The sequence below is a fragment of the Vombatus ursinus genome, unplaced genomic scaffold, assembly GCF_900497805.2.
Source record: "Vombatus ursinus unplaced genomic scaffold, bare-nosed wombat genome assembly UNPS02014770.1, whole genome shotgun sequence".
Lineage (NCBI taxonomy): Eukaryota > Metazoa > Chordata > Mammalia > Diprotodontia > Vombatidae > Vombatus > Vombatus ursinus.
The window spans coordinates 25930458-25957250 of record NW_020954548.1 but is presented as its reverse complement, the minus strand read 5'-3'; the positions used below and the strand labels follow the sequence as shown (position 1 = coordinate 25957250).

Sequence of the window (26793 nt, the reverse complement as noted above, 5' to 3'; positions counted from 1 at the left end):
TCCCATCATATAAACAACTGATCATTTTCTATTAAGACAGTCAATTTCATTTCTTATCACAATGTCTGGTGCTTATACTATCTACTGCTTTCCAACTCCCCTGAAAATATTTATTATATGCTAACAGTTTCTAAGTATTCTACAAGCTTTTTTCTCTTGATTTTTTAAAATTCCAAAATGTATTTCCCAACACGGTTTTTGTTATTCTTCCCTTTGCCTGCTTATACACTGAAGTCATCAAGTAGCATGATATATGCCAACTTGTTTGGGAAAATCTTGCCAAGTTCTCTGTAGAATTTCTCTTCTTTAGCCTCTTTCACAGATATTAGAATGAAAAACTGCAATCAACTTCATTGTGGTCTTTTTATTTATGCTTATCAGGGCTATTTCAAGGAGACATAACTTGTTTTTGCACATGCAATGAAACATAAACCCTGCCAACCATAAACCAACCTTTCGAGGACAAACCGTAATCCATCCTTTTTATTTTGCTGTGCCTTTTTAAAAATGTCATCTAGTTTAATTTAAAGTGAGAAGGTCAAAACCAATGTAATTCAGCTTCCCCAGTAGGACACCAACTTACCTGATAGTTGTTGGACACTGATCTCACATTTAAATCACCAATGCTTAAATTAGCATCTATTGTGCAGCCCTCTGCCTACTTTCCCACTACTTAGCAACCACTACTGTGGAAGCAGAAGGCAACCACATACGATTGCAGAACATTTCATATTTTTCTTTGTTTTCAGGCTTGTTGTGGTCAAAGAAGTTATTACCTAAACTAGGTCAACCTGTTGGTAATGAGCCTCATATTTAGTGGGTATGGTCCTTAGACAGTGGAGCATAATCTATTACTGGGGTGATAGTCAAGGCCTTTCCAGCTTGGTAGAGCCCACCAAAACTTGCTTTCCATTGGCTTTCCATGGCTCAGGGTCCCTACCATACTCCAATGAGGCAACGGAGAAGTCTTTTAATGGAGCTAACTATAGTAAAAATTCATTAACTATAATAAGTTGATGAAGGCATTACAATGATTATAGAATCATAACAACAGCTGATAAAAAAAATCAGATTCTAGATGTGGTTTATATAACATCCAAACCTTTATATTCTTGCCTAAAGATCTGATGTACCAATCTAAGGTGCTAAAACATCACTTCATGAACTTTCAATTCCATTCTATTCAATAATATTTATCAAGCATTTTCCATTTGGAAGGTCCTGTACAAAGTATTAGAGGCACAAAGAGGAAAAATTATATAGTCCCTGCCCTCAATGAACTCGTAGGGGCTAATATACCATGTATACAGTGTAATACAAGAAGGTGTAATACAAGCACAGTAGAAGGGAGAATAAGGTAAGTGCAAAAGAGAGAACTAGACAAAAAAATTTTGAGAAAAATCTAAGATTATTTTTAGCTGGGTAAATAAAGGAAACCTTCTTGGAAGAGGAAATTCTTCTTAGTTTTCACTACCTGTAAAACGGGCTAATAAATACCTCGCCTTCCTACCTCAGAAAGTTATTGTGAAGTTGACATGAAAGCACTTTGAAAAACTAAAAATACAATAAAATGTGAAGTGGCATTTGTTCACACTAAATCAATTGCCTTCTGTTGATGGATTCAGGCTTTTCCCATGCTCTTTTTAAAATCTGAGGGAAATGAAAAAACAAAACTTTATACTCATTCCAAGGGAAATGTGTATGTGAAATGTGAGCTATGGGTATGGCTCAGCAAAGAAGTAGAGAAGAGTTTCAGGTCTCAGTTCAGCAGCAGATATGGGTGCTGTTTGATATCCTAAGTGCCTAATATTCACTGAGTTACCCAGGCCTACTTATATATCCCTAAAAAGAAATGGGTTCTGCTTCTCAATATGAAGTGGCCTGCCCAAGGTCCTGCAGCAAAGTACTATCAGAGTAGAGATGAAAATGGATAGATCCTGAGTTTTACTTATATAGCAAGAAGTGGCTGGGCACAAATAACTTACTGGAAAGCCTAGAAGCGTCTTCATCAGCACTTCTCGGTCTACCCCAGGATATAGAGGAGTCAGCCTAGGTTCAGGGAACAGAAAATCCCGTGTGTTTTTTTCATAGTAGGCCAGTAATGTCCCCTCTAAAAATAAAGGAAGAAAGAAGACAAAAAATGCACAAAATAATGGATCCATGGCCTGAAAATTATATAAATCAGTCCTTGACCCTAGAATCATGAAGGTTCACCAAAACACAGGCATTGATAGCTCTCAGAATGGGTTTAAATCATACCAATTCAGATCAAGGCACCAGTGACTCAATAAAAGAATGATTCAGGTATCCCATTTTACAAATTCCAAGGGCTGGATTTAGAGTCAAGTACCTTCTATAATGCCATATTTAAAATAAAGGAAATTCCCAAATCTGATTATTGTGAGCCTATTAGTTTATATAATTCCTTCTCTCTATCATTAAAAAATACCTCCCTGATCCCCCTACTCCATAGAATTATTTATAAATATGTGTATATATGTGTATATATATATAGCTAAATAATATATATTATAAATAATTACATATATACACACATACATACATACATATACATGTATAATTTTTTATATTGTAATATATATGCTTGGGCACAACAGTGTGGTTTGGAAGAAACAGTAGTCAGGAGACCTGGTTTCAAATTCCCACCTGGGCAAGTCATTTAACTATTCTGTTAGCTTAGCTAACAGAGCCTTAGCTACAGCATCTATAAATTGGGGATGATAATACTTGCACACTATACCTCCAATCTAGTCCAATCCAACAAGCATTACTATGCAGATTACCATGTGCAAGGACTCTACTAGGTACTGGACATATACTAAGACAAAACCAAAAATATATAATATATGTATACATATAATAATTTGAGGAGGGAAAAAACATTGATAAGGGGAATTAGGAAAGGTTTCCTGCAGGAAGTGGTATGTGAGGTATGCCTTGGCTCAAGCTAAGGATTCTAAGAGGCAAAGTGTTTTGAAAGACAACAGCCTGTAGACAGACAAAGAGGCAGGAGGAAATAGAATGTGGAATTCAGGAAATAGCAAGTAGGCCAGGTGGGCTGAAACACAGAGTTCATAAAGTAGAATCACAGGGTTTATTGTGATAAAAGTGCCTTGTAAACCTTCAAACATTATATAAATGAGTTAATATTATAAACTCTCTTGAACAAGGAATCAGTCTACACTGGGAAGCCAGTCAAAAGACCTTCCAGATTAGAGAGCAAAAGAATCACAAAATCACAGAATTTTCAAAATGGAAAATAACTGAGCTCATTATTCAAACCTCCTCATTCTACAGAGAAAGAAGGCACATCAGAATCAGAAAAACTAATCTGTCCACAGTCACACAGCTAATTCGTGGCATATCTGTGAACCAGATATAGAACCAGAGTCTCTTGATTCCCCACCAGAGTTGTTGGTTTGGGATGCAGAGGTGTTATCATTCTGAAACATCAATGTGAAACCCATTGAATGAAGCCATTGACATGGAGCCACTGGAGAAGTCATGCTTATGTGTGTGCACTGCAGTTATTAAAGATGGAGGGAGAAAGGGATTCAGGCTTACAGCAGCTATTGTAAAAACAAACAAACAAAATAAAACAAACAAAAAACTCAATAGCCAATGAAGTAGGGAGGTTTTTTGGTTGGGTTTTTATTTATTTATGAGAACTCCAAAAAGGGTATATTTGCAGCACAGTGAGCTAAGAAAACAAATAGCATTAAATTAAATGACATGTGGATCTCATTTTCTTTCTTCTTTCTCTGATTCTAATTAATATCTTTATTCCAAGAGAGAAATGAGTGAAGTGGCAGAGAGGGGAGGGACCACAATGGTGTATTCTTAATTTATACTTTCCATCCTTGTTTCATATTATCCTGACATCTCCCATCTCTCTACAATAATAAGTCCTATTCCCTCAGGCATAAGAAACACTCCCTTCTCATTTCTGCCTCTTAAAATCCTCTCCTTTCAAGTTTTAGCTTCAGATACCCCCTCCTTTTTGAAGCCTCCCCGAAACTGAGCCCTCCCTTCTCACAAATTCCTAGAAATTAGAAATTGGATCTCTCCAATATAGCCTGGATATCTCCTTTGCCCCATTATTCTAATTTGTATCACACTTGTGTATATTATTTCACAACCAATTCTAATACTAATTCACATTTATACAGAGTTTTTTAGGTTTGCAGAAGGCATTCTTTGTAACAATAGATGCACAAGTATTAATAATCCTTATTTTACAGATGAGGAAGCTAAAGTTCAGAAAAAGTTAAGAAAACTTGCTCCAGGTGACACAACCATTATGCAGTGAAGCTATAATTCAAATTCACTTTTTCTAAATATGAGATCAGTATTTACACTATACCCCACTGCTTCCCACTGCAAACTCCCTGATATCAAAGAATGTGTTGCTGTTTTTTACTGTGGCATAGTTAGACAGGGCTCTGGACTTGGGATAGGGAAGACTGGGATTGAAATCTTGCCTCCAGACACTTTCTAGCTATGTTACCCCTGCACAAGTCACTTAACCTTACTGTGCCTCAGTTTCCTCATTTATAATATAAACTAGATGGACTTTATGGCCTGTAATGTCTCTTTCCAGGTCGGGGTCTATAATTTTATGCTCTTTTTATCTCCAGCACCCAAGACAGGATCTTACACATAGGAGGTACTTAAAAATAACTGTTGAATTTAATTGAATTGTTGAATAACATGTCATTAAAGGCTTATTTAACACAGCAACACTAAAAGTAAATGTAATTTTATCACTAAGATGATATTTCAAGAGTACCACAAATCATTAGTTTTTAAAAAAATGATTGCTGTGCTCTTCTCCCAAAGCTTTCAAATCCAAGATCCTAAAGTGCTTTTCCAACATTAGCCCAACTTTTTGATAACATCCCTGAGATGAGCTCTTCAAGATGTCACAGAAAGAGCATGGCAACAATCAGAACTGGATTCCTTTGTAATGATTATGTTGTGGGAAGAACTGCAAAGAACCAAAATTGATACTGATATAAAAGAAAGTGGAGGGGTGGGTACAGTGGCAAACAGAGTCATATAGCTATATATAGAGTCTCTAGGAGGAGAATTCTCATCCATCATCAAGTGCCACAAGAGTATCTGCATCCCTGATAGAAAAAGGGAGGGTGTTATGTGGTTGGCCCTGGGGAACAGGGTCTAGACAAAGGACTGCAAAAGTCTGTCCCCTGAGAAGGAAGTGTGCCCTCAGTATTGGCATCCTTCAGCCAAGCCCCATTCACCCCATGCTATTTACAGCCTGAATCAGAGGTTACTGATAATGAGTAATGAAGACCTGGGTCTTCAGATCTTCCCTCAGTAACTTACTGCCTAGAAATCTTGAGCAAGTAAATTACTGTATCTCTCTGGGCCTCAGTTTCCTCTTCAGTAAGATGAGTCTAAATTAAATGATCTCTAAGGTCCCCTTCTTGCTCTAAGTCAAATGATCTTAGATAGAATTGAACATATTAAATTATGTTTCTTATAGGGGGGAATCATTTTAAAAATATTGCCAACTGCATCTTGCACACATTGTCACACATTGCCACAGTATTGGGTGTTTTCATTCAATTGCTTTTTCTTTGTTACAGGAGAGTTTGATTTGAGAGAGGTGACAGGGAAGTGGTGCTTCCAAAAATGAACATGATGTAAAAATAGAAGTCATCCACAAAATCAATTAAGTTCATATACATACAGACATCTATAAAATAAATATGTACATGCATATCTTTGAATAAATAAAATGTCAAACTTCTTAGCTGTAGCCATTTTACAAAGTGCTATGTTATCCTGATTATATTTTAATTCAATAAAAACTACCTCATCTAGCACTCTATCCACCTGAATACTCAAGCTGAGATTGCATACTTCAGTGTACAATGATAAGGGATATTCTTAACAACTTCTCTCAGATATTGAAATATCTTGAAGTGCCCTCTGAATCAACAACAAAAAAAAAGATTAAATGGTGTTCAGTAAGAGGTTTGATGCTTTAAGAATTAGCCATAAATACACATAATCTATTAAAAGATCACAGGTTTTTTTTTAGTGCTTTAAGTTAGGCTCACAAGGAGTTTTCCTCACAACAACCCTGTATGGTAGGTGGTGTAGGTATCATTATCCCCATTCTACATATAAGGAACCCGAGACTCAAAGGTATTATTAGCTGACTTCTGAAGTCACACAACTATATTACGGTACTGTTAACTGAAATACAGCATTTCTCCATTAATTCCTTCACTCCTGAGCAATGCCAGATAATAGAGTTCAAGGCTAGATAAAAGAACTTGCTATATTAAGATATAACACGTTGTCATAGAAAGAGCACTGAAGTCAGCAGACCTCAGTTTGAATCCTGACTCTGACACTTACCAGCTGTGTGATTCTGGGCAAGTCACTTCATTTGTTCCAGGGGGAAATTTTTTAATCCTTAAAGAACTATGTGAATGTGAGTCATCAATATTTTAGGTCCCAAGAAATTATACTTAAGGATTAAAATACCTTAGTCCTAAAATAACTCTTGTTGCTACCCTTTAATAAAGGTACATTATTACTTCTGCATCTTTTGAACCTTAGAAAACCTACAGCCAAAATCCCAAAAACATAAAATATTAATACAGAGTAATAAACATAATTTTAATATGTAAAGTATATATCATCTCATTGGCATTCTACTCAGGCAGATCACACCTAGCCATATATTCTTATCCTGTGCATTTCTTTTTCATAATTTTTTCTATAAATCCTTCACAAAAGATCCACTAAATGTACCAAGGGCCTTGCTCAGGGTTTCTGAGTATTTTGTGGACATGGTCCTCTGTTTGTTCTTGCTCTCACTATGGGTAGTAAGCTGTCAAAAGTGCCCTTGGAGGTATCCAGTTCTCACCCACAAGTCCTGGGTTCATAAGCTCTAGAGTTGGAAGGAACTCTATTTCTGTCTTACATTTATTCTGTCTTCTAATGTATAACATAAGGCCTTATCTTTCTCTTTTCTTAAGTTTCAAGTCCATAGTATGCTCTTTCAAAAATTATATTTAATCCTAGCCAATTCTGTTTTTTAAATCCTGTCTTGGACTTTTCCACTTCATTTTTCTAACTGGTACATCTCACATGTAACTCAAACTGCCTCTGCTGAAAATTAATATTGATTTTATAACTCATTCTCTTGTTGGGTCCACTTCATATCATTTATCAACTTTATTTTCATCCTCCAAATCATAATCTATAATTTCTAATTGTGTTGTTAGATACAGCCTCTTCATCTTTATTGGAATAACCTCACAATAGCTTTTACCTAATAATTGTGCTATTGTTTCCTTTCTTTTTTTTTATTTTTCCACTATTTCTGCTTCTAATATACAAGGCTGTACATTCTTTCTTGAAATGAGTTAATACCTACCTTCCTACCAATACATGCTTTTTACAAAGCCCAAGATGCATAGGCTTTCCATTTTGTTACACATTGCTAAATGGTCTTTACAAAAAATTTTTCTATTTTCCATGTAATTTAACCCCTGGATCATCAGATATGAAATTGTCAGATGGACAATTACAGTTTCCCTCATCCTTAGCCCATTTCCCCAATTTTTTTTCCAGTTTGGTCTCCTACCTAAGGATGGCTTAATCTTTTTCTCTGCTTGCAATACCAACATGATTGTTCACTCTCCCAATTTGTTTCTAACTTGGATTGACTGTGCCTTTTCTGTGCAGACCTATTTCAAAACTATACCTGCATACATGTATTTCACTCAACTTCACATATACTGGGTAGTTCAACTTCTCCTTACTTAACTAATGCTGTAAGACTTCAAGATTACACTATCACACAGCTATGGAGCTCTTCACTTTAAATCAATATCACCTTTGGTTGTCATATCTCTTCCAAGGAGATCAAGTGTTTTCTGGCTAAGAGTTTCTGGGAACTTTTGGCTTTCCTGATGTTAATGGTTAAATCTATCTACACATTGGTCAATGTCTTCTTATATCAAGCTAAAATCTGCCTTTCTACAACCTCCAGCCATACTGCCTAGTTTTGTCTCACAGAACCAACTAGAGTTAAGACCTGTTCCTCTTTTGCAAGAGAGTCCTTCAAGTAATTCAATACGGGTACCCTGTCCTCCTACTCCCACTTCAGGCTCACCATGACTAGTTCTTTTAACTGATTCTTCTATAGCATGGCTTTGAATCCCCTTCACTATTTTGGCTACTCTCAATACACTTGGTCAGTGTCCTCCTTAAAATATGATACCCAGAACTGGACACAATAATCTATATGGGGTCTGACCCGGATAGAAGACAACAGGGTAAATGTCTGCCTCATTCTGCCTTTATTAATGCAACACAAGATTCCAATGGCTTTTAGGGCTGTCTATCATACTGTTAGCCACTACATTTTAATGTTCCCTGACATAATGACAGAAATAATTTTGAAAGATTTTGGACATAGCACCAAGTCAGAATTTAGCTTGAACCAATGACCCAGATAAACTCAAAAGTGTTATTGTCAAATGTTTAGCATTTAGGGAAGAACCTTGGATTTCAACAAGGACAATATCCAACCCAATCTTAAAGGTATGTATTCAGAGAAGGCCAGACCTCTAAAATTCCCCTAAAACTTGGGGAAGTTGGACTTAAAACCAGGTTATCCCAGCTTCAAAAAGATGTCATCAAGTGGTAGGGTTAAAGGATACCTTAGCAATCAGCTAGTGTAATTTCTTCAATTTGCAGATGAAGAATATGAAGCCCAGAGAAAGGAAGTGATTGGCCTTTCTTAGGTCACATAACTAGTAAACGTCAGGGCCAAGAAATGAACCCAGGTCTTCTGACACCAAGATTGTGTTTTATTTTGCCTTCAGAATGTTAGGATACCACCAAGATCACTCCAGAATTTAAGACTGGTCTACTAAAAAATAAAACCTCCAGGGCTGGGTGCCAACCTTCCCAGATATCTGGTCAATCTGGAGTGACCCAGAGATGAATCTAATCTCTTTCGTCCTCTTTACTCTTCAGATTGCACATCAGAGCCATATCAGGCACCAAGGCTGGGGTAATAAGGTAGTATATACAAGGGGATTTAACTTTAATGTCAGACCAGATTTCATGAGAGGCAGTGTGATATTAAGAGTGCTTGGGGGCAGCTAGGTGGCACAGTGGATAGAGCACTAGTCCTAGAGTCAGGAAGCCCTGAGTTCAAATCCAGACTCAGACACTTACTACTTGTGTGACCCTGGGTAAGTCACTTAACCCAGATCAACTCCCCTTCCCCCCCCCAAAAAAAGAACTAATTTGAGACTTGAGAAATCCGAGTTCAAATCCTGCTTCTGATATGGTACCATGAACAAGTCACTTAATTTATCTTTGTCTCCACAATTACATCTTTAAAATGGGGATAATTATATTTGTATTCCCTACCCCCCCATAGAGTTGCTGTGAGGAGAGCATTCTAAATCCTAAGAAGCTACAACTATTATGTCCTTTGTTGTGGTCCCATTGATTGCTCTCCAAAGGGAAATGAAATGTGTTTTCATGGAGTAATGCCATTTGTTGTTCCTGTGGGTCTTTCTTTCTGTGGTAAGGCCAACACTAAGGTCAAAAGTTGAGATCAATTTGATGACTAATAGAACAACTACTTCCTAAAAAGATGTTTGAGATCTTCTAATCCAACCCCTTCATTTTCTCAATAAGGAAAATAAGGCTGATAAAGGAGAAATAAGCTCCCTCTCAGGTAAAATGGGAGAATGGAACTAATAGCTAGGTTTGAAGTCAGGACTCCTGAGTTCAAAACTCTGCTCCCACATTTGGTAGCTTTTTGACCACAAGTAAGTTACTTCACCACTCTATCTCAGTTTGCTCATCTGTAAAAGAGGGGCAATAACATTTGTATTACCTATTTCACAAGGTTGTTGTGAGAAAACGGTTGTAGTTGTGAGAAAAGGGTTGTGAGAAAAGTTGTTGTTTAAACCTTAAAACAATAAATACATGTCAGCTGCTAATGTTAGTGGCACAGCCAGGACAAGACCCCAGGTCTCTTCATGCCGTAGTGTGGAGCTTTTATTACAACAATACAACATTTTTAAAGGATGCCATGATATGACTCAAGTGAAAGTTAAATTATACAACCCCTAATTTATAAAGCAATTATTCTAATTTGTAATTGCGAAATATCTTGCAGATACTTTCATTGGAATTTTATTAAACCTCTATATTAACTAGGGTAGTATTATCATCATTGTTATATTTGAGCTAGTGGGAGGCAGTGTAGTACAGTGGAAAGTGTTGGCTACAGTATCAAAGCCAGGTCAGCCACTTACTTACTTTACTCTCTTTGTAGGCATGAGCAAATCCCTCAATCTCTCTGCGTTTTAATTTCCTCACCTTTAAAATAAAGGGGATTAGACTAGATGATTTCTAATGTTCTTCTCAGTTCCAAATCAATGATCCAAAAAATAACCACAATTTGGATTTATATGCTACCTTTTTGGAGGGTACGGTCAAACTGTGCTTGAAGTTCATTATTGATATACAGAATTTTCTGATTCAAGTGTTGTATTCACATTATTTACAATGTTTAAAGGGTGACTGTACTTTCTGTACCTTGAGTGCATCTGGTGATTGTGAGAAGGTAATTGTCCAAGCAAGGACTTTATCAAAGGTACTGAATGTCTTTTAAAAAGGGAGAGTGTGAGGTGGAAAGGGGAGATAGGATTTCAAGAGAAATAACAAATACTCCACGTCAATATGTAATAGCAATTAAGCAGTATGGTTCACGTAATCCTAGCACAGGCTCCCACTTAATATATTTAATTCATAGCATAGCCAAGCAGTCTCACTGGTTATCACTCCCACTCTCATATTCTTCTATCTGGGCAAAAACTGGCCTTCTCTCTGTTCCTCAAACTCATTTTTGTGCCTTTGCACTGGCTGTCCCCCAAGCCTGGAATGCATTCCCTACTTACTCCAACCACTGAGAATCCTTCCCTTTCCTTAAAGATATAGCTCACCCAGCACCTTTTGCAAAAGCCTTTCCTGTTCCCTACAACTCCCCTTCCCAAACTACCTTATATTTAACTATTTGTGTCTGTGTATTAACTTTACATTTATGCTATCTATATTTTTATATGTACTTGTTATCTTCCTTATCAGAATACAAGCTCACCATAGTACAAGTAATCGTTACATTGTGAGCTTTTCAAGAGCAAGGACTGTCTTTTGCCATTGTTTGTATCTCCTAGTGCTTTGCACAGTGCCTGGCACATAGTAAGCACTTAATAAATGGATACTGTAATACAAGTAGTGAATGTTTCATTTGTACAACTACATGATACTTTGTACATGTATCCTGACACCACAAGGCCTACTATATATTAGGAACTTTAATAAACATTTGTTGATTAGATACTAAAGTGTATTTAATGAAGACTATGATGAAAACTAACAGCCACAGAACTGGAACGGGGCTTTTTTTCAGTACCTTTAAAATTACAGGAAGCAACATTGGCTGAAACAGTGTTAAACAAATAGGGCATTCTATAGCTTCTTGGTATATTCACGAGATCTAAAGAGCAGGAAAAAGCATAGGAGATCATCTAATCCAAACTCTTCATTTTACAAATGAGGAAATTGAGGCCCAGAGATCTGAAATGACTTTCCCAAGGCCATTGAGTCAACCAGTGGCAGAGGGAGCATACAAACTCAGGTCTTCTACCTCCAAATCCTTTGTGCTCTTCCTACTGGACCCCCCATCTTCACCATGTCAGGGTTCAACTGCAGTGTTCACATTTCCAATCTTTAAAGGGTGACTGAATTGGCTGTACCTTGGGAGCTTCTGGTGATTGTGAGAAAGTAATTGTCCAAGCAAGGGCTTTATCAAGGGTACTGAATGTCTTTTAAAAAGGGGAGAATGTGAGGTGGAAAAAGGAGATAGAATTTCAAGAAATATAACAAATATTCATGTCAATATGTAATAAGAAGTCAATATGTACCTTCTAAAACATACATCTTACAGTCAGAATTTTTGGCATATTTTCCTCCAAGGTAGAGGAAATCCATCCAAGGATTCTCAAGTATCAATGAACTGAAGTCGCATGATTACTGACCTCAATGATAGGCTTATTCTGCCACCCAGTGTCCAGTTCTCCTCCCTTTGAAGAGTCATAAATCTGTATATCAACTAAGAACTTCAAGCACAGTTTTGACTTTGACTTTCCTCCAAAAAGGAAGCATATAAATCCAAATTGTCGATTTGGAGCTGAGGACATTAGAAGTCATCTAGTCTGAACCCTTTCATTTTAAAAGTGAAGAAATAAAGGCTCAGAGAGGTTGAAGAAATCATTCATGGCTACAAAGAGAGTAAGTGGCTGATACAGCTTTGACGCCACCTGTTCTTTCCACTGCACTATACTGCATCCCATTAGCCGAAATATAATAATGATGATAATACCAACTCAGTTAACATGGAGGTTTATTACAATTCCAATGAAAATATCTGCAAGATATTTTGCAATATCTGTAAGATATTGAAAAGTCACCTAGGAGAATGAACTAGAAAAGAATACCATATGTATGTATCTAAGTACTTGAGTGTGTGTTTTTCAATGTAATGATAATGAGCTTGTCCTGGTCATTTGGTAAGAACATGAGGTAATAGATGGACACTCCAGGAACTTCCTAGAAACTACAAAATGGAAAAAGACCTAGAGGAGGGCCTCCATTATGGTGGGTTCATCTTTGATGAAGGATCTATAGGAGAATATGGGTAAGAATTCCACAGGATGGAAAGGCATGGATGAGTTGTTGACTGCACTGATAGGAAGAAATAAATATATTGATGAGATAGAGGATCCATTCAAGTATTAAACTATTATGAATGTGTCCACTCACATTTGAAAACATTATTGTAAGGAGACAACTATGTAAAAGAAAAAAACTGGTTCAAAGAAACAAAAAAAATCAAGAGTATTTAATAAATAGATTCAAACTATTATAAAGACTACAAATTTAACTAATTTAATGTAAACACCACAATGGAGGAAGGATCTCCTATTTTAGAAGCAACTAGACAATGATAAGGGGAATAATTAAACCATACCTCATTTAATACACAGGAAATCAAAAGGAAACAGAAAAATGCCAGACAAGTCAAAGGGTTAAATATTTTTAATCAATCTTTTAAAACTGGAAGAAAATTAAATAGCTACCTCATCACAAGTGGGAAGAGGGGTAAAAAAATTAAATCACAGTTTTTCCAAACCATGGAGGGGTTTTAAGTAGACTTTTAGCTCAATATGAACTAATAGGATAGAGCAGCCAAAAAAATGCTAAAACACCCTTAAATCACTTAAGGTAGAATGCCCAGGACTAGGGGGTGACAATTCCAATATACTAGGCCCACAGACCACATTTAGTCTACTGTGTCCAGTGCTGGATGTCACATTTTACAGACACTGAGTAGGTGAAGAGCCTTACGAGAAGGCGAAATACTGTGGAAAGAGGGCTTTAGATTATGCCATACAAAGATTGATTGAAGATGCTAGGGCTATTTAACCTGGAACAGAGAAATTGGGGGTAGGGGAAGGCTAGAGAAAAAGACAAAATAGCTGTCATCAATATCTGAAGGGCTATCCTGTGGGGGATATGGGGGATTCTGCTGGGCTACAGAAGGCAGAACCGGGAATAATGGGTGGAAACTTCAGAGCAGCACAGATTAATGTTCAATTTATAGAAAAGCCTCCTAATGGAACCATCCAAAGGTGCAATGGGCTGCCTTTGGAGGTAATGTTTTCCATTACTAGAGGTCCTTGAATAAAGTTAAACTAGTTGTCCCTTTAGAACCCTTCTGATTGTGAGGTTCAGTGATTCCATGAAGATTTTATTAAAAACATAAAGGATATCTCATCATTTCCTAAGAGATGAAATGAATGTGTTTGAATAAGCAAAAATAAAAACCTTTGCAAAGTGAAATGCAAGAGGAATGCAACAGAACAGTGTTCAGGTATGTGTATGTGTATACAGAGAGAGAAAAATCTAGATATGTATGGTGGAGAGGAAATCCTCCTCACAGTTCCAAGGCAGAAAAGAGTATTTGTGGTCACTCATAAACCAAAGCACAAGCCAGGAAAGGAGTAAACACCTTGCCCTTAATCATATCAACTGGGAAGAACTGAAAATTTACAGGTCCCTAGAAGTATCTCTGAAAACAGCTACACAAAACCCCTGAAGCTTGAGACAGTACACCCTCCACACTAGAAGCAGAACCCTACCTTAAGAAAGAGTTTAAAAGTCAAGTAATTGACTGGGAAAATAAGCAAACAGCAGGAAAAACTCAAACTATAGAACCTTACTTTGGTGAAAAAGAAGATCAAAACATACAACCAGAAGAACCCAACAAAGTCAAAGCTCCTACCTCCAAAGCCTTCAAGAAAAATATGAATTGGTCTCAGGCCATGGAAGAGCTCAAAAAGGACTTTGAAAGTCAAGTAAGAGAAGTAGAGGAAAAACTGGGAAGAAAAATGAAAGTGATGAAAGAAAATCATGAAAAAGGAGTCAACAGCTTGCTAAAGGAGACTCAAAAAAATACTGAAGAAAATAACACCTTAAAAAATAAACTAGGCTAAATGGCAAAAGAGTTCCAAAAAGCCAATGAGAAGAAGAATGCCTTAAGAAGCAGAATTGGCCAAATGGAAAAGGAGGTCCAAAAGTTCACTGAAGAAAATAATTGCTTAAAAAATTAGAATGGAGCAAATGGAATCTAATGGTTTTATGAGAAATTAAGAAACAATAAAACAAAGCCAAAAGAATGAAAAAATAGAAGACAATGTGAAATATCTCACTGGAAAAACAACTGACCTAGGGGTATCTAGGTGGCACAGTAGCTAGAGCTCCAGTCTTGGAGTCAGGAGGACCTGAGTTCAAATCCAGTCTCGTACACTTGACACTTACTAGCTATGTGACCTTGGACAAGTCACTTAACCCCAATTGGCTCACCAAAGAAAAAAAAGCAAAAGAGAAAGAAAAAAGAAAGAAAGAAAAACAACTGACCTAGAAAACAGATCCAGGAGAGATAAAAATTATTGGACTACCTGAAAGCCACGATCAAAAAAAGAGCCTAGACATCATCTTTCAAGAAATTATCAAGGAAAACTGCCTTGATATTCTAGAACCAGAGAGTAAAATAGAAATTGAAAGAATCCACTACTCACCTCCTGAAAGAGATACCAAAAGGAAAACTCCTAGGAATATTATAGCCAAATTCCAGAGTTCTCAGGTGAAGTAGAAAATATTACAAGCAGCCAGAAAGAAACAATTCAAGTATTGTGGAAACACAGTAAAGATAACGCAAGATTTAGCAACTTCTACATTAAGGGACCGCAGGGCATGGAATATAATATTCCAGAGGGCAAAGGAGCTAGGATTACAAGCAAGAATCGGCTATCCAGCAAAACTGAGTATAATCCTTCAGGGGGAAAAATGGACATTCAATGAGGTAGAGGTCTTTCAAGTATTCTTAATGAAAAGACCAGAGCTGAATAGAAAATTTGACTTTCAAATACAAGACTCAAGAGAAGCATGAAAAAGTAAACAGAAAAGAGAAATCATGAGGGATTTATTAAAGTTGAACTGTTCACATTCCTACATGGAAAGATGATATTTGTAACTCATGAGACCTTTCTCAGTATTAGGGTAGTTGGAGGGAATATATATACATATATATATATATATATATATATATATATATATCATATATATACATATATGTATATATATATACATACATACAGAGGGCACAAGTGTGAGTTGAATATGAAGGGATGATATCTAAAAAATAAAATTAAGATGTGAGAAAGAAATGTACTGGAAGAAGGAGAAAGGGAGAGATAGAATGGGGTAAATTATCTCGCATAAAAGAGGCAAGAGAAAGCTTTTACAGTGGAGGGGAAGAGGGGGAGGTGAGAAGGAATGAGTGAACCTTACTCTCATCAGATTTGGCTTAAGGAGGGAATAACATACACACTCAATTGGGTATGGAAATCTATCTTACCCTACAGGAAAGTAGGGGGGAAGGGGATAAGAGAGGAGTAGGGTGATAGAAGGAAGGGCAGATTGGGGGAGGGGGTAATCAGAAGCAAACACTTTTGAGGAGGGACAGGGTCAAAGGAGAGAATAGAATAAACAGGGGCGGGGATAAAATGGAGGGAAATATAGTTAGTCTTTCACAACATTACTCTTATGGAAGTGTTTTGCAAGACTACACATGTATAACCTATATCAAATTGCTTGCCTTCTCAATGAGGGTGGGTGGGGAGGGAGGAAGGGAGAGAATTTGGAACTCAAAGTTTCAAAAATAAATGTTACAATTGTTTTTACATGCAACTGGGAAATAAGATATACAGGCAATGAGGTATAGAAATCTATCTTGCCCTACAGGAAAATAGAAGGGGAAGAGGTTAAGAGAAGTGGGGGGGAGGTGATAGAAGGGAGGGCAGATTGTGGGAAGTGGTAATCAGAACACAGACTGTCTTGGGGTGGGGGAGGGGAGAGATGGGGAGAAAATTTGGAATTCAAAATCTTGCAGAAGTGAATGTTGAAAACTAAAAATAAATTAATTAATTTTTTTAAAGTTCTATATAAATTCTAGGGAAAAAAAGTCAAAGCAATATGGAAAAACCATATGAAGTGATGCAGTGTAAAGAAAGCAGATCCAAAAGAACAATGCATGCACTAAACCAATGATTTACTATAAGTGAAGATGATAATAAAAAGCAAAAAATGCTAAGGTTAAATACAATAGCCTGCATAGATAATATCATGTTAAAGTTAAAGTACATGGCATGTCTCTTTTATAACAAAACAAAAAGAAAAGAAGTACATCATAGTATATGCCCTCATTTGTAAACACTTTTTCCCATTGTTTTGCTTTACTGTTTTCAGGTCTTATATTTAAGTTTGGAGGGTGGGAAATGGAACAGTGTTTATTTGCATAAGAGAACCAGGGACTACTACTTTAGTAGCAGAAATAGAGAACAAAATTCACCAGCTCTTCCAGGCCCCCATCAACTCATACTAAGCATGTCAGGATGCTTATGGAAGCTTCAAGGTAATTTGTATGGACCTTGTATGGATCCTTCTATGGATCCTTGTAGCAGGATCTAGCTGCCAGGGGGAAGACAAGAGTGGAAAAGAACTTATTCCTCTTAAACTAGCTAGAAGTAAGGAGAGGAATACCTAGCAAGGTTTTTAAAAAGAAAAAAAAAAGGACTTAGTAGTTGCTTCATTGGCTCTTCTGTGTGTTGCCCAGGGGTGACCATGAGTCTGATTAACAAAAGAAAATATATTGTTTGAACCTCAACCATGTTGGCAAGAGAAATCTCTCAAAAGAGCACTAATATTCCTTTCAAAAAATTGCACTTTTTTTAATAATAGCTCCAGCAGATGGCAGCAACTTGAAGGGGGAAAAGGGGGAGGAGGGAGAGAAAGGAGGGAAGAGGAGGAGGAAGAGGAGAAGGAATTTCATAGGACTCCTTTGTCTATTTTTTCAAATAGTTTATATAGTATCATAATTAATTGTTCTTTAAATGTTTGGTAGAATTTATTTGTGAATCCATCTGGTCCTGGGGATTTTTTCTTAGGAAACTTATTTATGGCTTGTTTGATTTTTTTCTAAGATAGAGTTATTTAAGTATTCTATTTCACTTGTTAATCTAGACATTTTATATTTTTTTGTAAATATCACAAATATATAATATACTATTACCAGGTGGGATTTGTACCAGGAGTACAGGGATGGTTCAATAATAGGAAAAAATAAACATAATTGACCATATCAATAACAAAAATAATAAAGATAATTTGATTATATCAATAGATACAGAAAAGTGTCTTGATGAAATACACTAGGAAGCATAGGAATAAATGGAGCCTTTCTTAAAATGATAAATAGTATCTATCTAAAAAAAATCAAAAGCAAGCATTATCTGTAGTAGGGATAATCTAAAAGCCTTCCCAGTAAGATCAGAGGTGAAGCAAGGATGTTCATTATCACCACTATTATTCAATATTGGACTAAAAATGCTAGCTATTGGCACTAAGATCAGAAAAAGAAGTTGAAAGAATTAGAATAAGAAAGAAGGAAATAAAACTATCAAGATGATATGATGGTATACTTAGAGAACCCTAGAGGACCAACTAAAAAAAACAGTAAAAATATTAACAACTTTAGCAAAGTGGCAAGATATAAAATAAACCCACAAAAATCATGTATACATGTGTGTATATATGTATATATATATATATATATAAAATCAAAAAAGTCCAGCAGGAAGGGATAGAGAAATTCCATTTAAAATAACTAGAAATAATATAAAATACTTGAGAGTCAAACCCAAAATATATATGACAATTACAAAACACTTTACACTCAAAGACATATCTAAACAACTGGAAAAGTTCTTTTTTGCTCATGAGTAGGCTGAGCCAATATAATAAAAATGACAACTCTATATAATTTACTTATTCACTACCATGCCAAACTACAAAAAAATTATTTTGTAAAGCTAGAAAAATAATAACAAAATTCATCTGGAAGAATAAAAGGTCAAGAATATCAAGGAAACCAATGGGGGAAAAATGTGAAGAAAGGCAGCCTAGCAGTACCAGATTTCAAACTATGTTACAAAGTGATAATCATCAAAATAATCTGCTACTGGCTAAGAATTATTGTGGTCAATCAGTGGAATAGATTATGTATATAAAACAACATAGTAATCTAGTGTTTGTTAAGCACAAAGATCCAAGTTTTAGGGGCAAGAACTCACTACTTGATGAAAATTGCTTGGAAAACTGGAAAGAATTTTGGCAAAAAACTAAATATAGACCAACATCTCATGTTGTATACCAAGATAAGGCCAAAATGGGTACATGATTTCGACATAAAAAGTGATACCATAAGCAAATTAGGGGAGCATGAAAAATTTTACCTATCAGATCTATAAATAAAGGAAGAGTTTATGACTAAACAATGGATAGAGAGGATCACAGGAAGTAAAATAGATAATTTTTATTTCATTAAATTAAAAAGGTTTTGCACAAACAAAATCAATACAGCCAAAATTAGAAGGAAAACAGGAAACTGGGGGTGGTGGAGAGAATTTACAGCAAGTTTCTCTGATGAAGGCCTTATTTCTCAAATATATAGGGAACTGAGTCAAATTTATAAAATTAAGAGCCATTGGTCCAATTGGTAAATGTCAAAAGATATGAACAGGAAGTTTTCAGAAGGAGAAATCAAAGCTTATATGATCTAATGCAGAATGAGGTGAGTAGAACCAGGAGAACATTGTACACAGTAATAGCAATTTTATATGATGATCAACTGTGAATGACTTGACTATTCCGATTAATGTCCCATGACAATTGAAGCCTAATTTTTTCACTTTATTTTTCTTGCTTTTTTCTCAACACAGCTAATATGGGAATATGTTTTGTGTGATTTCACATGTGTAATTGATATGACATTTATTACTTTCTCAATTGTGAGAGAATTTGGAACTCAAGATTTTTTTAAATGGATGTTAAAAATAAAGAAATAATAATTTTTTCAAAAAAAATAAAACAAAGTAACTGCGTACAATATAAACTACTTGGGAGTCTACCTGCTGAAACAAACCCAGTAACTTTATCGACACAATTAAAAAACACTTTTTGCACAAATAATGACAGATCTAAATAATTGCAGAAATATCAATTCCTCATGTATAAGTGAAGCCAATATAATAAAAATTATAATTCTGTATAAAGTAATTTACTTATTCATCACCATGCCAATCAAACTACCAAAGAATTATTTTGTGGAACTTGAAAAATTAATAACAAAATTCATCTGGAAGAACAAAAGGTCAAGCATACCAAGGGAATCAAAGAAAAAAAAAACACAGCTGAGCAGTACCAGATTTCAAACTATTATCTCAAAACAGTAATCATCAAAACAATCTGGTACTGGCTAAGAATTAGGGTAGTAGATTAGTGGAATATGTTAGGTATACAATATGCAGTAGAAAACAAACATAACAATATAGTGTTTGATAAATTCAAAGAGTCAAGATTTGGGGGAAAGAATTCATTGCTTGACAAAAATTTCTGGGAAAACTAGAAGGCAGTTTGGCAGAAACTAGGTATGGACCAACATTTTACATCATATACCAAGATAAGGTCAAAATGGATACATGATTTGGACATAAAGGGTGATATCATAAGCAAATTAGGGAAGCATAGAAAAATTTATCTATCAGATCTATGGATCAGGGAAGAGTTTATGACCAAACAAGAGATAGAGAGGATCACAGGAAATAAAATGGATAATCTTGATTACATGAAATAAAAGGGGTTTGCACCAACAAAATCAATGCAGCCACAATTAGAAGGAAAGCAGACAACTGGGGGTGGGGGTAATATGTAGCAAGTTTCTTTGATCAAGGTCTCATTTCTCAAACACTTAGACAACTGAGTCCATAAAAATAAGAGTGATTCCATTTGATAAATGGTCAAAGGATATGAATAGGCAGTTTTCAGAAGAAGAAATCAAAGGTATCAATAATCATATAAAAATGCTCTAAACAACTATAAATTAGAGAAATTCAAGTTAAAACAACTCTAAAGTGCCACCTCACACCTATCAGATTGGCTAACATGACAGAACAGAAAAATAACAAATGCTGGAAGAGATTTGGAAAAATAGGTACATTAATGCACTGCTGGTAGAGTTATAAACTGGTCCAACCATTCTAGAGAACCATTTGGAACTACATCCAAAGGGCTATAAAACTCCATATTTAACCCAGCAATACCACTACTAGATCTATATCCCAAAGAGATCGAAGTAAAAAAGAAAAAGTCCTACTTGTACAAAAATATTTATAATAGCTCTTTTGTGGTGGCAAAGAATTGGAAACTGAGGTGATGCCCATCAATTGAAGAATGACTGAACAAGTTATAGTTTATGATTATGATGGAATACTATTGTGCTGTAAGAAATGATGAGCAGAATGTTTTCAGAAAAACCTGGTAAGACTTACGAACTTTTGCAAAGTAAAGTAAGCAAAACCAGGAGAACATTGTACACAGTAAAAGCAATTTTGTACAATGATCAACTGTTTGACTTGGCTACTCTGATCAATGCAGTGATCCAAGACAGTTTCAAAAGGTTCATAATGAAAAATACCATCCACCTCCAGAGAGAGAACTAATGAAATCTGAGTGCAGATTGAAGCATACTTGTTTCACTTTATTTTTATTGCCTTTTTTTGCAGCATGGCTAATACATAAATACGTTTTGCATTACTTCACACATATAACTGACATCATATTGCTTGCTTTTTCAAGGGTTGGGAGGTAGGAAAGAGGGAGAGAATTTAGAACTCAAGATTTTAAAAAATGAATGTTAAAATGAATGTTAAAGTATAATTATTTTTAAGGAAAAAAATAAAGGGCAGAAGCTGTTTTGTTTTTATCTTTGTGCAACCATCACCTAGTTCAGTACCTGGCACATCGTGGTAACTTAATAAATGCTTTCTGGTTTGATTGACTAATTGAACTTCATCACTTCCCAATGAAGCTATATCTAAGTGAATAGGCATGGTGATCATAGACTCCAAATCTTTAGTACAGAAATCTGGTTTCTTGCCCTGGCTCTGCCGCTTTATTTGCTGTGTGACCTTGGACTAGTCACTTCACCAATTTGAGCTTCAATTTTCTCATCTGTAAAATCAAAGAGTTGGAAAAGATGACTTCTAAGGTCCCTTCTAACTCAAAAATTCTACCATTCTAAGTGTCTGACCAAAGAGAAAGATTTGGTTATTGGATTCTTTGTTTCTTTTCAAGGTAAGCACATGTAGGCAAACTCATGCATGGGAATACAAATAAGAGCATAATGACAGCTCAAGAATTCAATACAACAAGCATTAATTAAGTACCTTCTATGTCTAAGGTATTCTCCTAGGCATCAGAAATACAAAAATCAAACAATCCTCAAGCTTACAATCTGAAGAAGACCTGAAAGAAATTGAGCCAGGCTAAAAAATAATAATAATAATTGGAAAGCAGGCAGATAAAATTTGATTAAAAATACAAATAACCAAACATTAAAACTAAACATTAAACTACTGTGCTTATACAATCAATTCCATAATTATAAGACTAGGAAGGATTGGGATAATTTAGCAGGGCTATAAAAAATTGCATATGGACACAGATACACATATATATGTATGGCTATTATAATTTTAAAATAATGATTCAAAATCAGGTCAAGAAAAATCTTTTTAAAGATAAAATAATCATATTTAGAAAAATATTAGTTATCACATTACCTGGAGGTATTAGCTGTATTAGTTCAAACCTGATCATATAAGCTGTAAGAAGAAAAATAACATCACAATACTTTAGGAAGTTGCCAAGAGAACTGGGATACTTCAGCAACTGATAAGTTCAAATCTGAAATAATTTATTATACTTTAAATACTTAAAATTATAACAATAACTAAAAAGGTTCCTTCTTCCCCCCCCCCAAAAAAAAACCTTACCTCATTGGAACAGACATTGTTTTGAAATACTGGCACCCTCTGTAAACTCAGGGACTTACAGAACCCAATAAATCAAGACACAAGAATCAACAAAATATTGGAGAGCGATGGTCTAGTTATTCAAAGATAAAAGCACTCATTGATATAATGCAAGAAAACTTTACCTCTTAAAATCATAATTATATGACATTTAAATATCATCCTTTTCCTTCACATCTCTCTCATTGCATCTCAGCACTATACCTCACTACCTTCCCTCACCCTCCATTGCCACCAGCAGACTTCATCTCCCTTTGGACTGCTAAAATATCCTCCCAACTGGTCTCCTTGTCTGTAATCTCTTTCCTTCCCAATCCATCCTTCATAAGGGCACCAAAATAATCATTTTAAGACATAGATATCTCAGCCCCCTGCTTGAAAAACTCCTTTGCCTTTTGGATTATATTTGCCTTTCAGGTTGCTGTTATAAGCCAACAAAAGTATTTTACATAAGTATATATTTTAAGTCATTTGATAATATATTTAAAACTAGAGAGGAATACAGAGATTATCTAATCTAGGGATTCTTAGATGTTTTTGTGTCCTGGACCCCTTTGACAGTCCAGCAAAGCCCATCTACCCCTTCTCAGAATAAAGTTTGTAAATATCATAGGATTATAAGGAAACCAAGTATAATGAAATATAGCTTTCAAAATATTTTAAGAAGAAAATTCACAGACACTAGGTTAAGAACCCATGGTCCAGTAGTTCAACATTCTTGTTTTACAGATGAGGAAACTAAGGCCCACAGAGGTTAAGTAACTTGCCCGAGAGCTTGCAAGTAATTAGTAGTAGAGCCACAGTTCAAAGTTCAACTCTGAATCCAAACCCTGGACTTTTTCTATCATACTACACTCTCTTGCAGTAATGTTCCTCAAAATTGTCAAAAGAAGAGGGAGATACTCAAGGGACAAGATTAAACTACCTATCTTTCAAGGTTCAATTCAATACCACCTTTTCCATGAAGCCTTCTTTCTATACAATGGAAGTGATCTCTTCCTTATTCCTGATTCTCAGCCCTTCCTGTCTAGATGCTCCATTTGGCATCTATATCCTTATCCTGTAAGAGGTAGCAGAATAGGATGCTACGTGCAATGCATTTGTACCCTAAGACCTTGGTTTGAATCTAGACTTTGTTCCTGATACTTGAACCAACTGGCAGCCTTGGACAAGTTCTTTACCTCTCTGAACCTCAGTTTCCTTATATGTAAAACAATAGGATTGGAGGTGGCTGAGTGGTGCAGTGGAGTGTGTTGGCCTTAGACTCAGGAGGATTTGAATTCAACTCTTGCCTCTAGCTGTGTGATCCTGAGCAAGTCACTCAAACCCTCTATGCCTCCGTTTCCTCATCTGTAAGATGAAAGATAATAATAGCACGTCCCTCACAGAGTTATTGTGAGGATCAAGTGATATACCATGTGTAAAGTGCTAGCTACTATTATTATTACTAGTATGAAGAGTTCATCTTTTCTGTGTGTCATGGGCCCCTTTAGAAGTCTAGTGAAGGCTATGGATCCCTTTTCAAAACAATAAAAAATAAAATAAAACATATATGATCTACAGGAAACCATCTATGTTAAAATGCAGGGGTTTTTTTTTAAGTCCATAGAATCTAGATTAAAATTCTCTAGTTCACTAGATGATTTCCAAGGTCTCTTCAGCTCTAAATCCTATGAACTTAAGAGCATAGCTATTATCTTCCCTTCCTTAAGGAAAGATATCCTTCTCTTCTCCATATCTTCCAGGGCACCTAGCCCAGAGCAAACTGCTCAACAAGTTTTTATGGATTTGCCACCTAAACAGCTTTCAACAGATCCTCTGTGATAAGGACTGTGATAGGGACTCTTCCAGCTCAAGCCATTGATGCAACAAATCAGAAATGGTTAAAGTGAGTACAGAATCATGGTTCAGAACCCAGAAAGCTGAATTTTAGCCCTGACTATGCCATTAACTAGCTGCATGACTTTTGGCAACTCAACTACAACCTAATTCAATTCAAAAACCATTTATTAGATGACTATTTTACACAATGCACTTTTCAAGGCCTTAGGGAAATGCTGAAGAAGAAACAACTGGAACTATCCCCTGTTCATCACCGCTTCCCCTCTCTGCCTTTAAGAAGCTTACAGTCTAATCAGAGAAACATCAAATTTATAAAACTAAGTATGCCAGCTGATAGAATAAGGAGAAGCTTCATGAGGGAGGTGGCCTGAAGTACCCCTTGAAGAAAAAAAAAGATTACAACATCTAGAGATGAGAAGGGCATAAGTTCCAGGAATGTGGGATAGTCTCTGAAAATGTGCAGAGGCTTGATTATAGGTCTAGAGCTAAAAGGAATCTCATAGGTCCTCTAGTCCAGTGCTTTTTAAACTGCGGGTTGCGACCCCATATGGGGTCATGAAAAATTTGGCAACAGTAAAAAGTTCCTGAATGCGGAGCAACCAAAAATTAATGAAAAACCAAACATGTAATGAATCTGATGTTATTCTGGCAGTACTCGCCCATGTTACATTGTGCAACTTCACTGCAGCCTTGATTCTGAACAAAAAGCATGCACATTTTGCACTGCACGTGCCATCATGTCACAGTGCAAACAAACACTGCCAAAATGTGAAAAGGGGTTGCGAGTAGAAAAAGTTTAAGAAGCCCTGATCTCGTACAAACTCTTTATTTTACAAATGGAGAAACTGAGGCCTAGAAAATTTAAGTTGACTTGTCCAAGGTCACATAGGTAGTAAGTAGCAGAGCTAAAATTCAACTTGGATCCAGTGACTCCAAGTTTAGCTCTCCAAATTTAGTATACCATGCTGATTCCGTGGAAGAGGACAGCATAAGGCCAAGGAATAGGTAGTCATCTAATTCAACTGAAACTTAGAATATACAAGGAGAAGTGACACAAAAGTTGTTGAAGAGAAGAAATGGCATCAAAGGATGATGTCTTGACTGGTACATGAACTGGATTTAAGTGAGGCAGAGTTGCACAAAGTCATCAGCCTCACTCTCTCTTCCAGAGTCATCAAAGTCCAGTGGCAAGAGAAAAGTCAAGATAACTGGTGATGGCCCAGGATGCAGTGGATGACCTTGGTATCTTCAATGTCTGACCAAGATCTAAGCACTCCACAGTGCCTGCTTAGGCCACCTGCACGGCCGTTGGAACAAATTGTTCTCATCTGTCCATTCCACCAGAGGAAGTCCTCACATGCTTAGGGTAGATATCCCTCTAACTCACCAACCAGTCTGAAGCCTATCAGTTATCCTCAACCTGGTTTAGCCAGTCTGATGAAACAGTTTTACTGGGGTGTAACCACTGCATGTGCTACAGTTTCTTGGAGCTACAGGTGAGAGTTGGGTGAATTAGGTGGACACCAAAGGTAGATGAGCAGCCCTGAAAAGGGCTCAGCAAGCCCTGACACCAGAGGTGCTAGTTCCTTAAACACTCCATATACCCTGGGAGTTAGGTAAAGATATCTTTAAAGACTTTTCCAACCCTGAACATCCTATGGGGTCCCCATTACTAGAGGTCTTCATGTGAAGCTGGATAAAAATATGTCAGGTATATAATAAGGCATAAAATGGACTAGATGGCTTTTGAGATCCCTTCTAACTCTCAGTTTATGATTCTAAAATCCCTAAATATGCTGGGGTTACTTGGTCTCTTTAATTCAACTCAACAAAAAATTATTAAGCACTTACTGAATTGTCATTGACCTAACTTGTACCTCAGAGCTGGGCCCAACATAAATCCAGGCAGAATCTAAGTTCCATATGTCCAATCAGCCTCTCTTTCTTTTGGGAAATGGAGAAAGGAGGAAGAACTCCATTTCAGTACTGACGATTTTTCCCGATCCTCCCTTAACTACTGCTTCCAGGAACCAACTTAATCTTCTTTCTCACCTTAATCCAGAGAGGCTCCAGGGCCATGCCTTTTTGTGGCCAGATTTTGTGGATAAGAGAAGATAATGATATTTTTCAAAACATACAGTCTGTTATATTTTTTCAAAACATATAGCTGCAAAAGACTTAATGGATACTTGTCCCAAGTTTAAAGACTTCCAGAAAGCCACAAACAAAGACAATAATTAATTGGGAGAAGGAGAAGGGACTGGAGCAGAGTAGATATTTGTTTTTTAGGCAATGTTTAGAA

At 36.2% G+C, this 26793-nt stretch overlaps 1 protein-coding gene across 2 annotated transcripts in view; it reads right to left on the bottom strand.

The window, feature by feature from the left end:
• The window catches only part of SPATA6L (spermatogenesis associated 6 like), a 92172-nt gene that overhangs the window by 51108 nt on the left and 14271 nt on the right, over positions 1 to 26793 (bottom strand). For both annotated transcript variants that reach the window (XM_027863166.1, XM_027863165.1), the window contains exons 4-5: positions 22398 to 22439; positions 1986 to 2110 (exon numbers count right to left, since the gene is read on the bottom strand). In XM_027863166.1, the coding sequence (XP_027718967.1) occupies positions 1986 to 2110; positions 22398 to 22439 (167 nt within the window). The remainder of the gene's footprint in view (positions 1 to 1985; positions 2111 to 22397; positions 22440 to 26793) is intronic.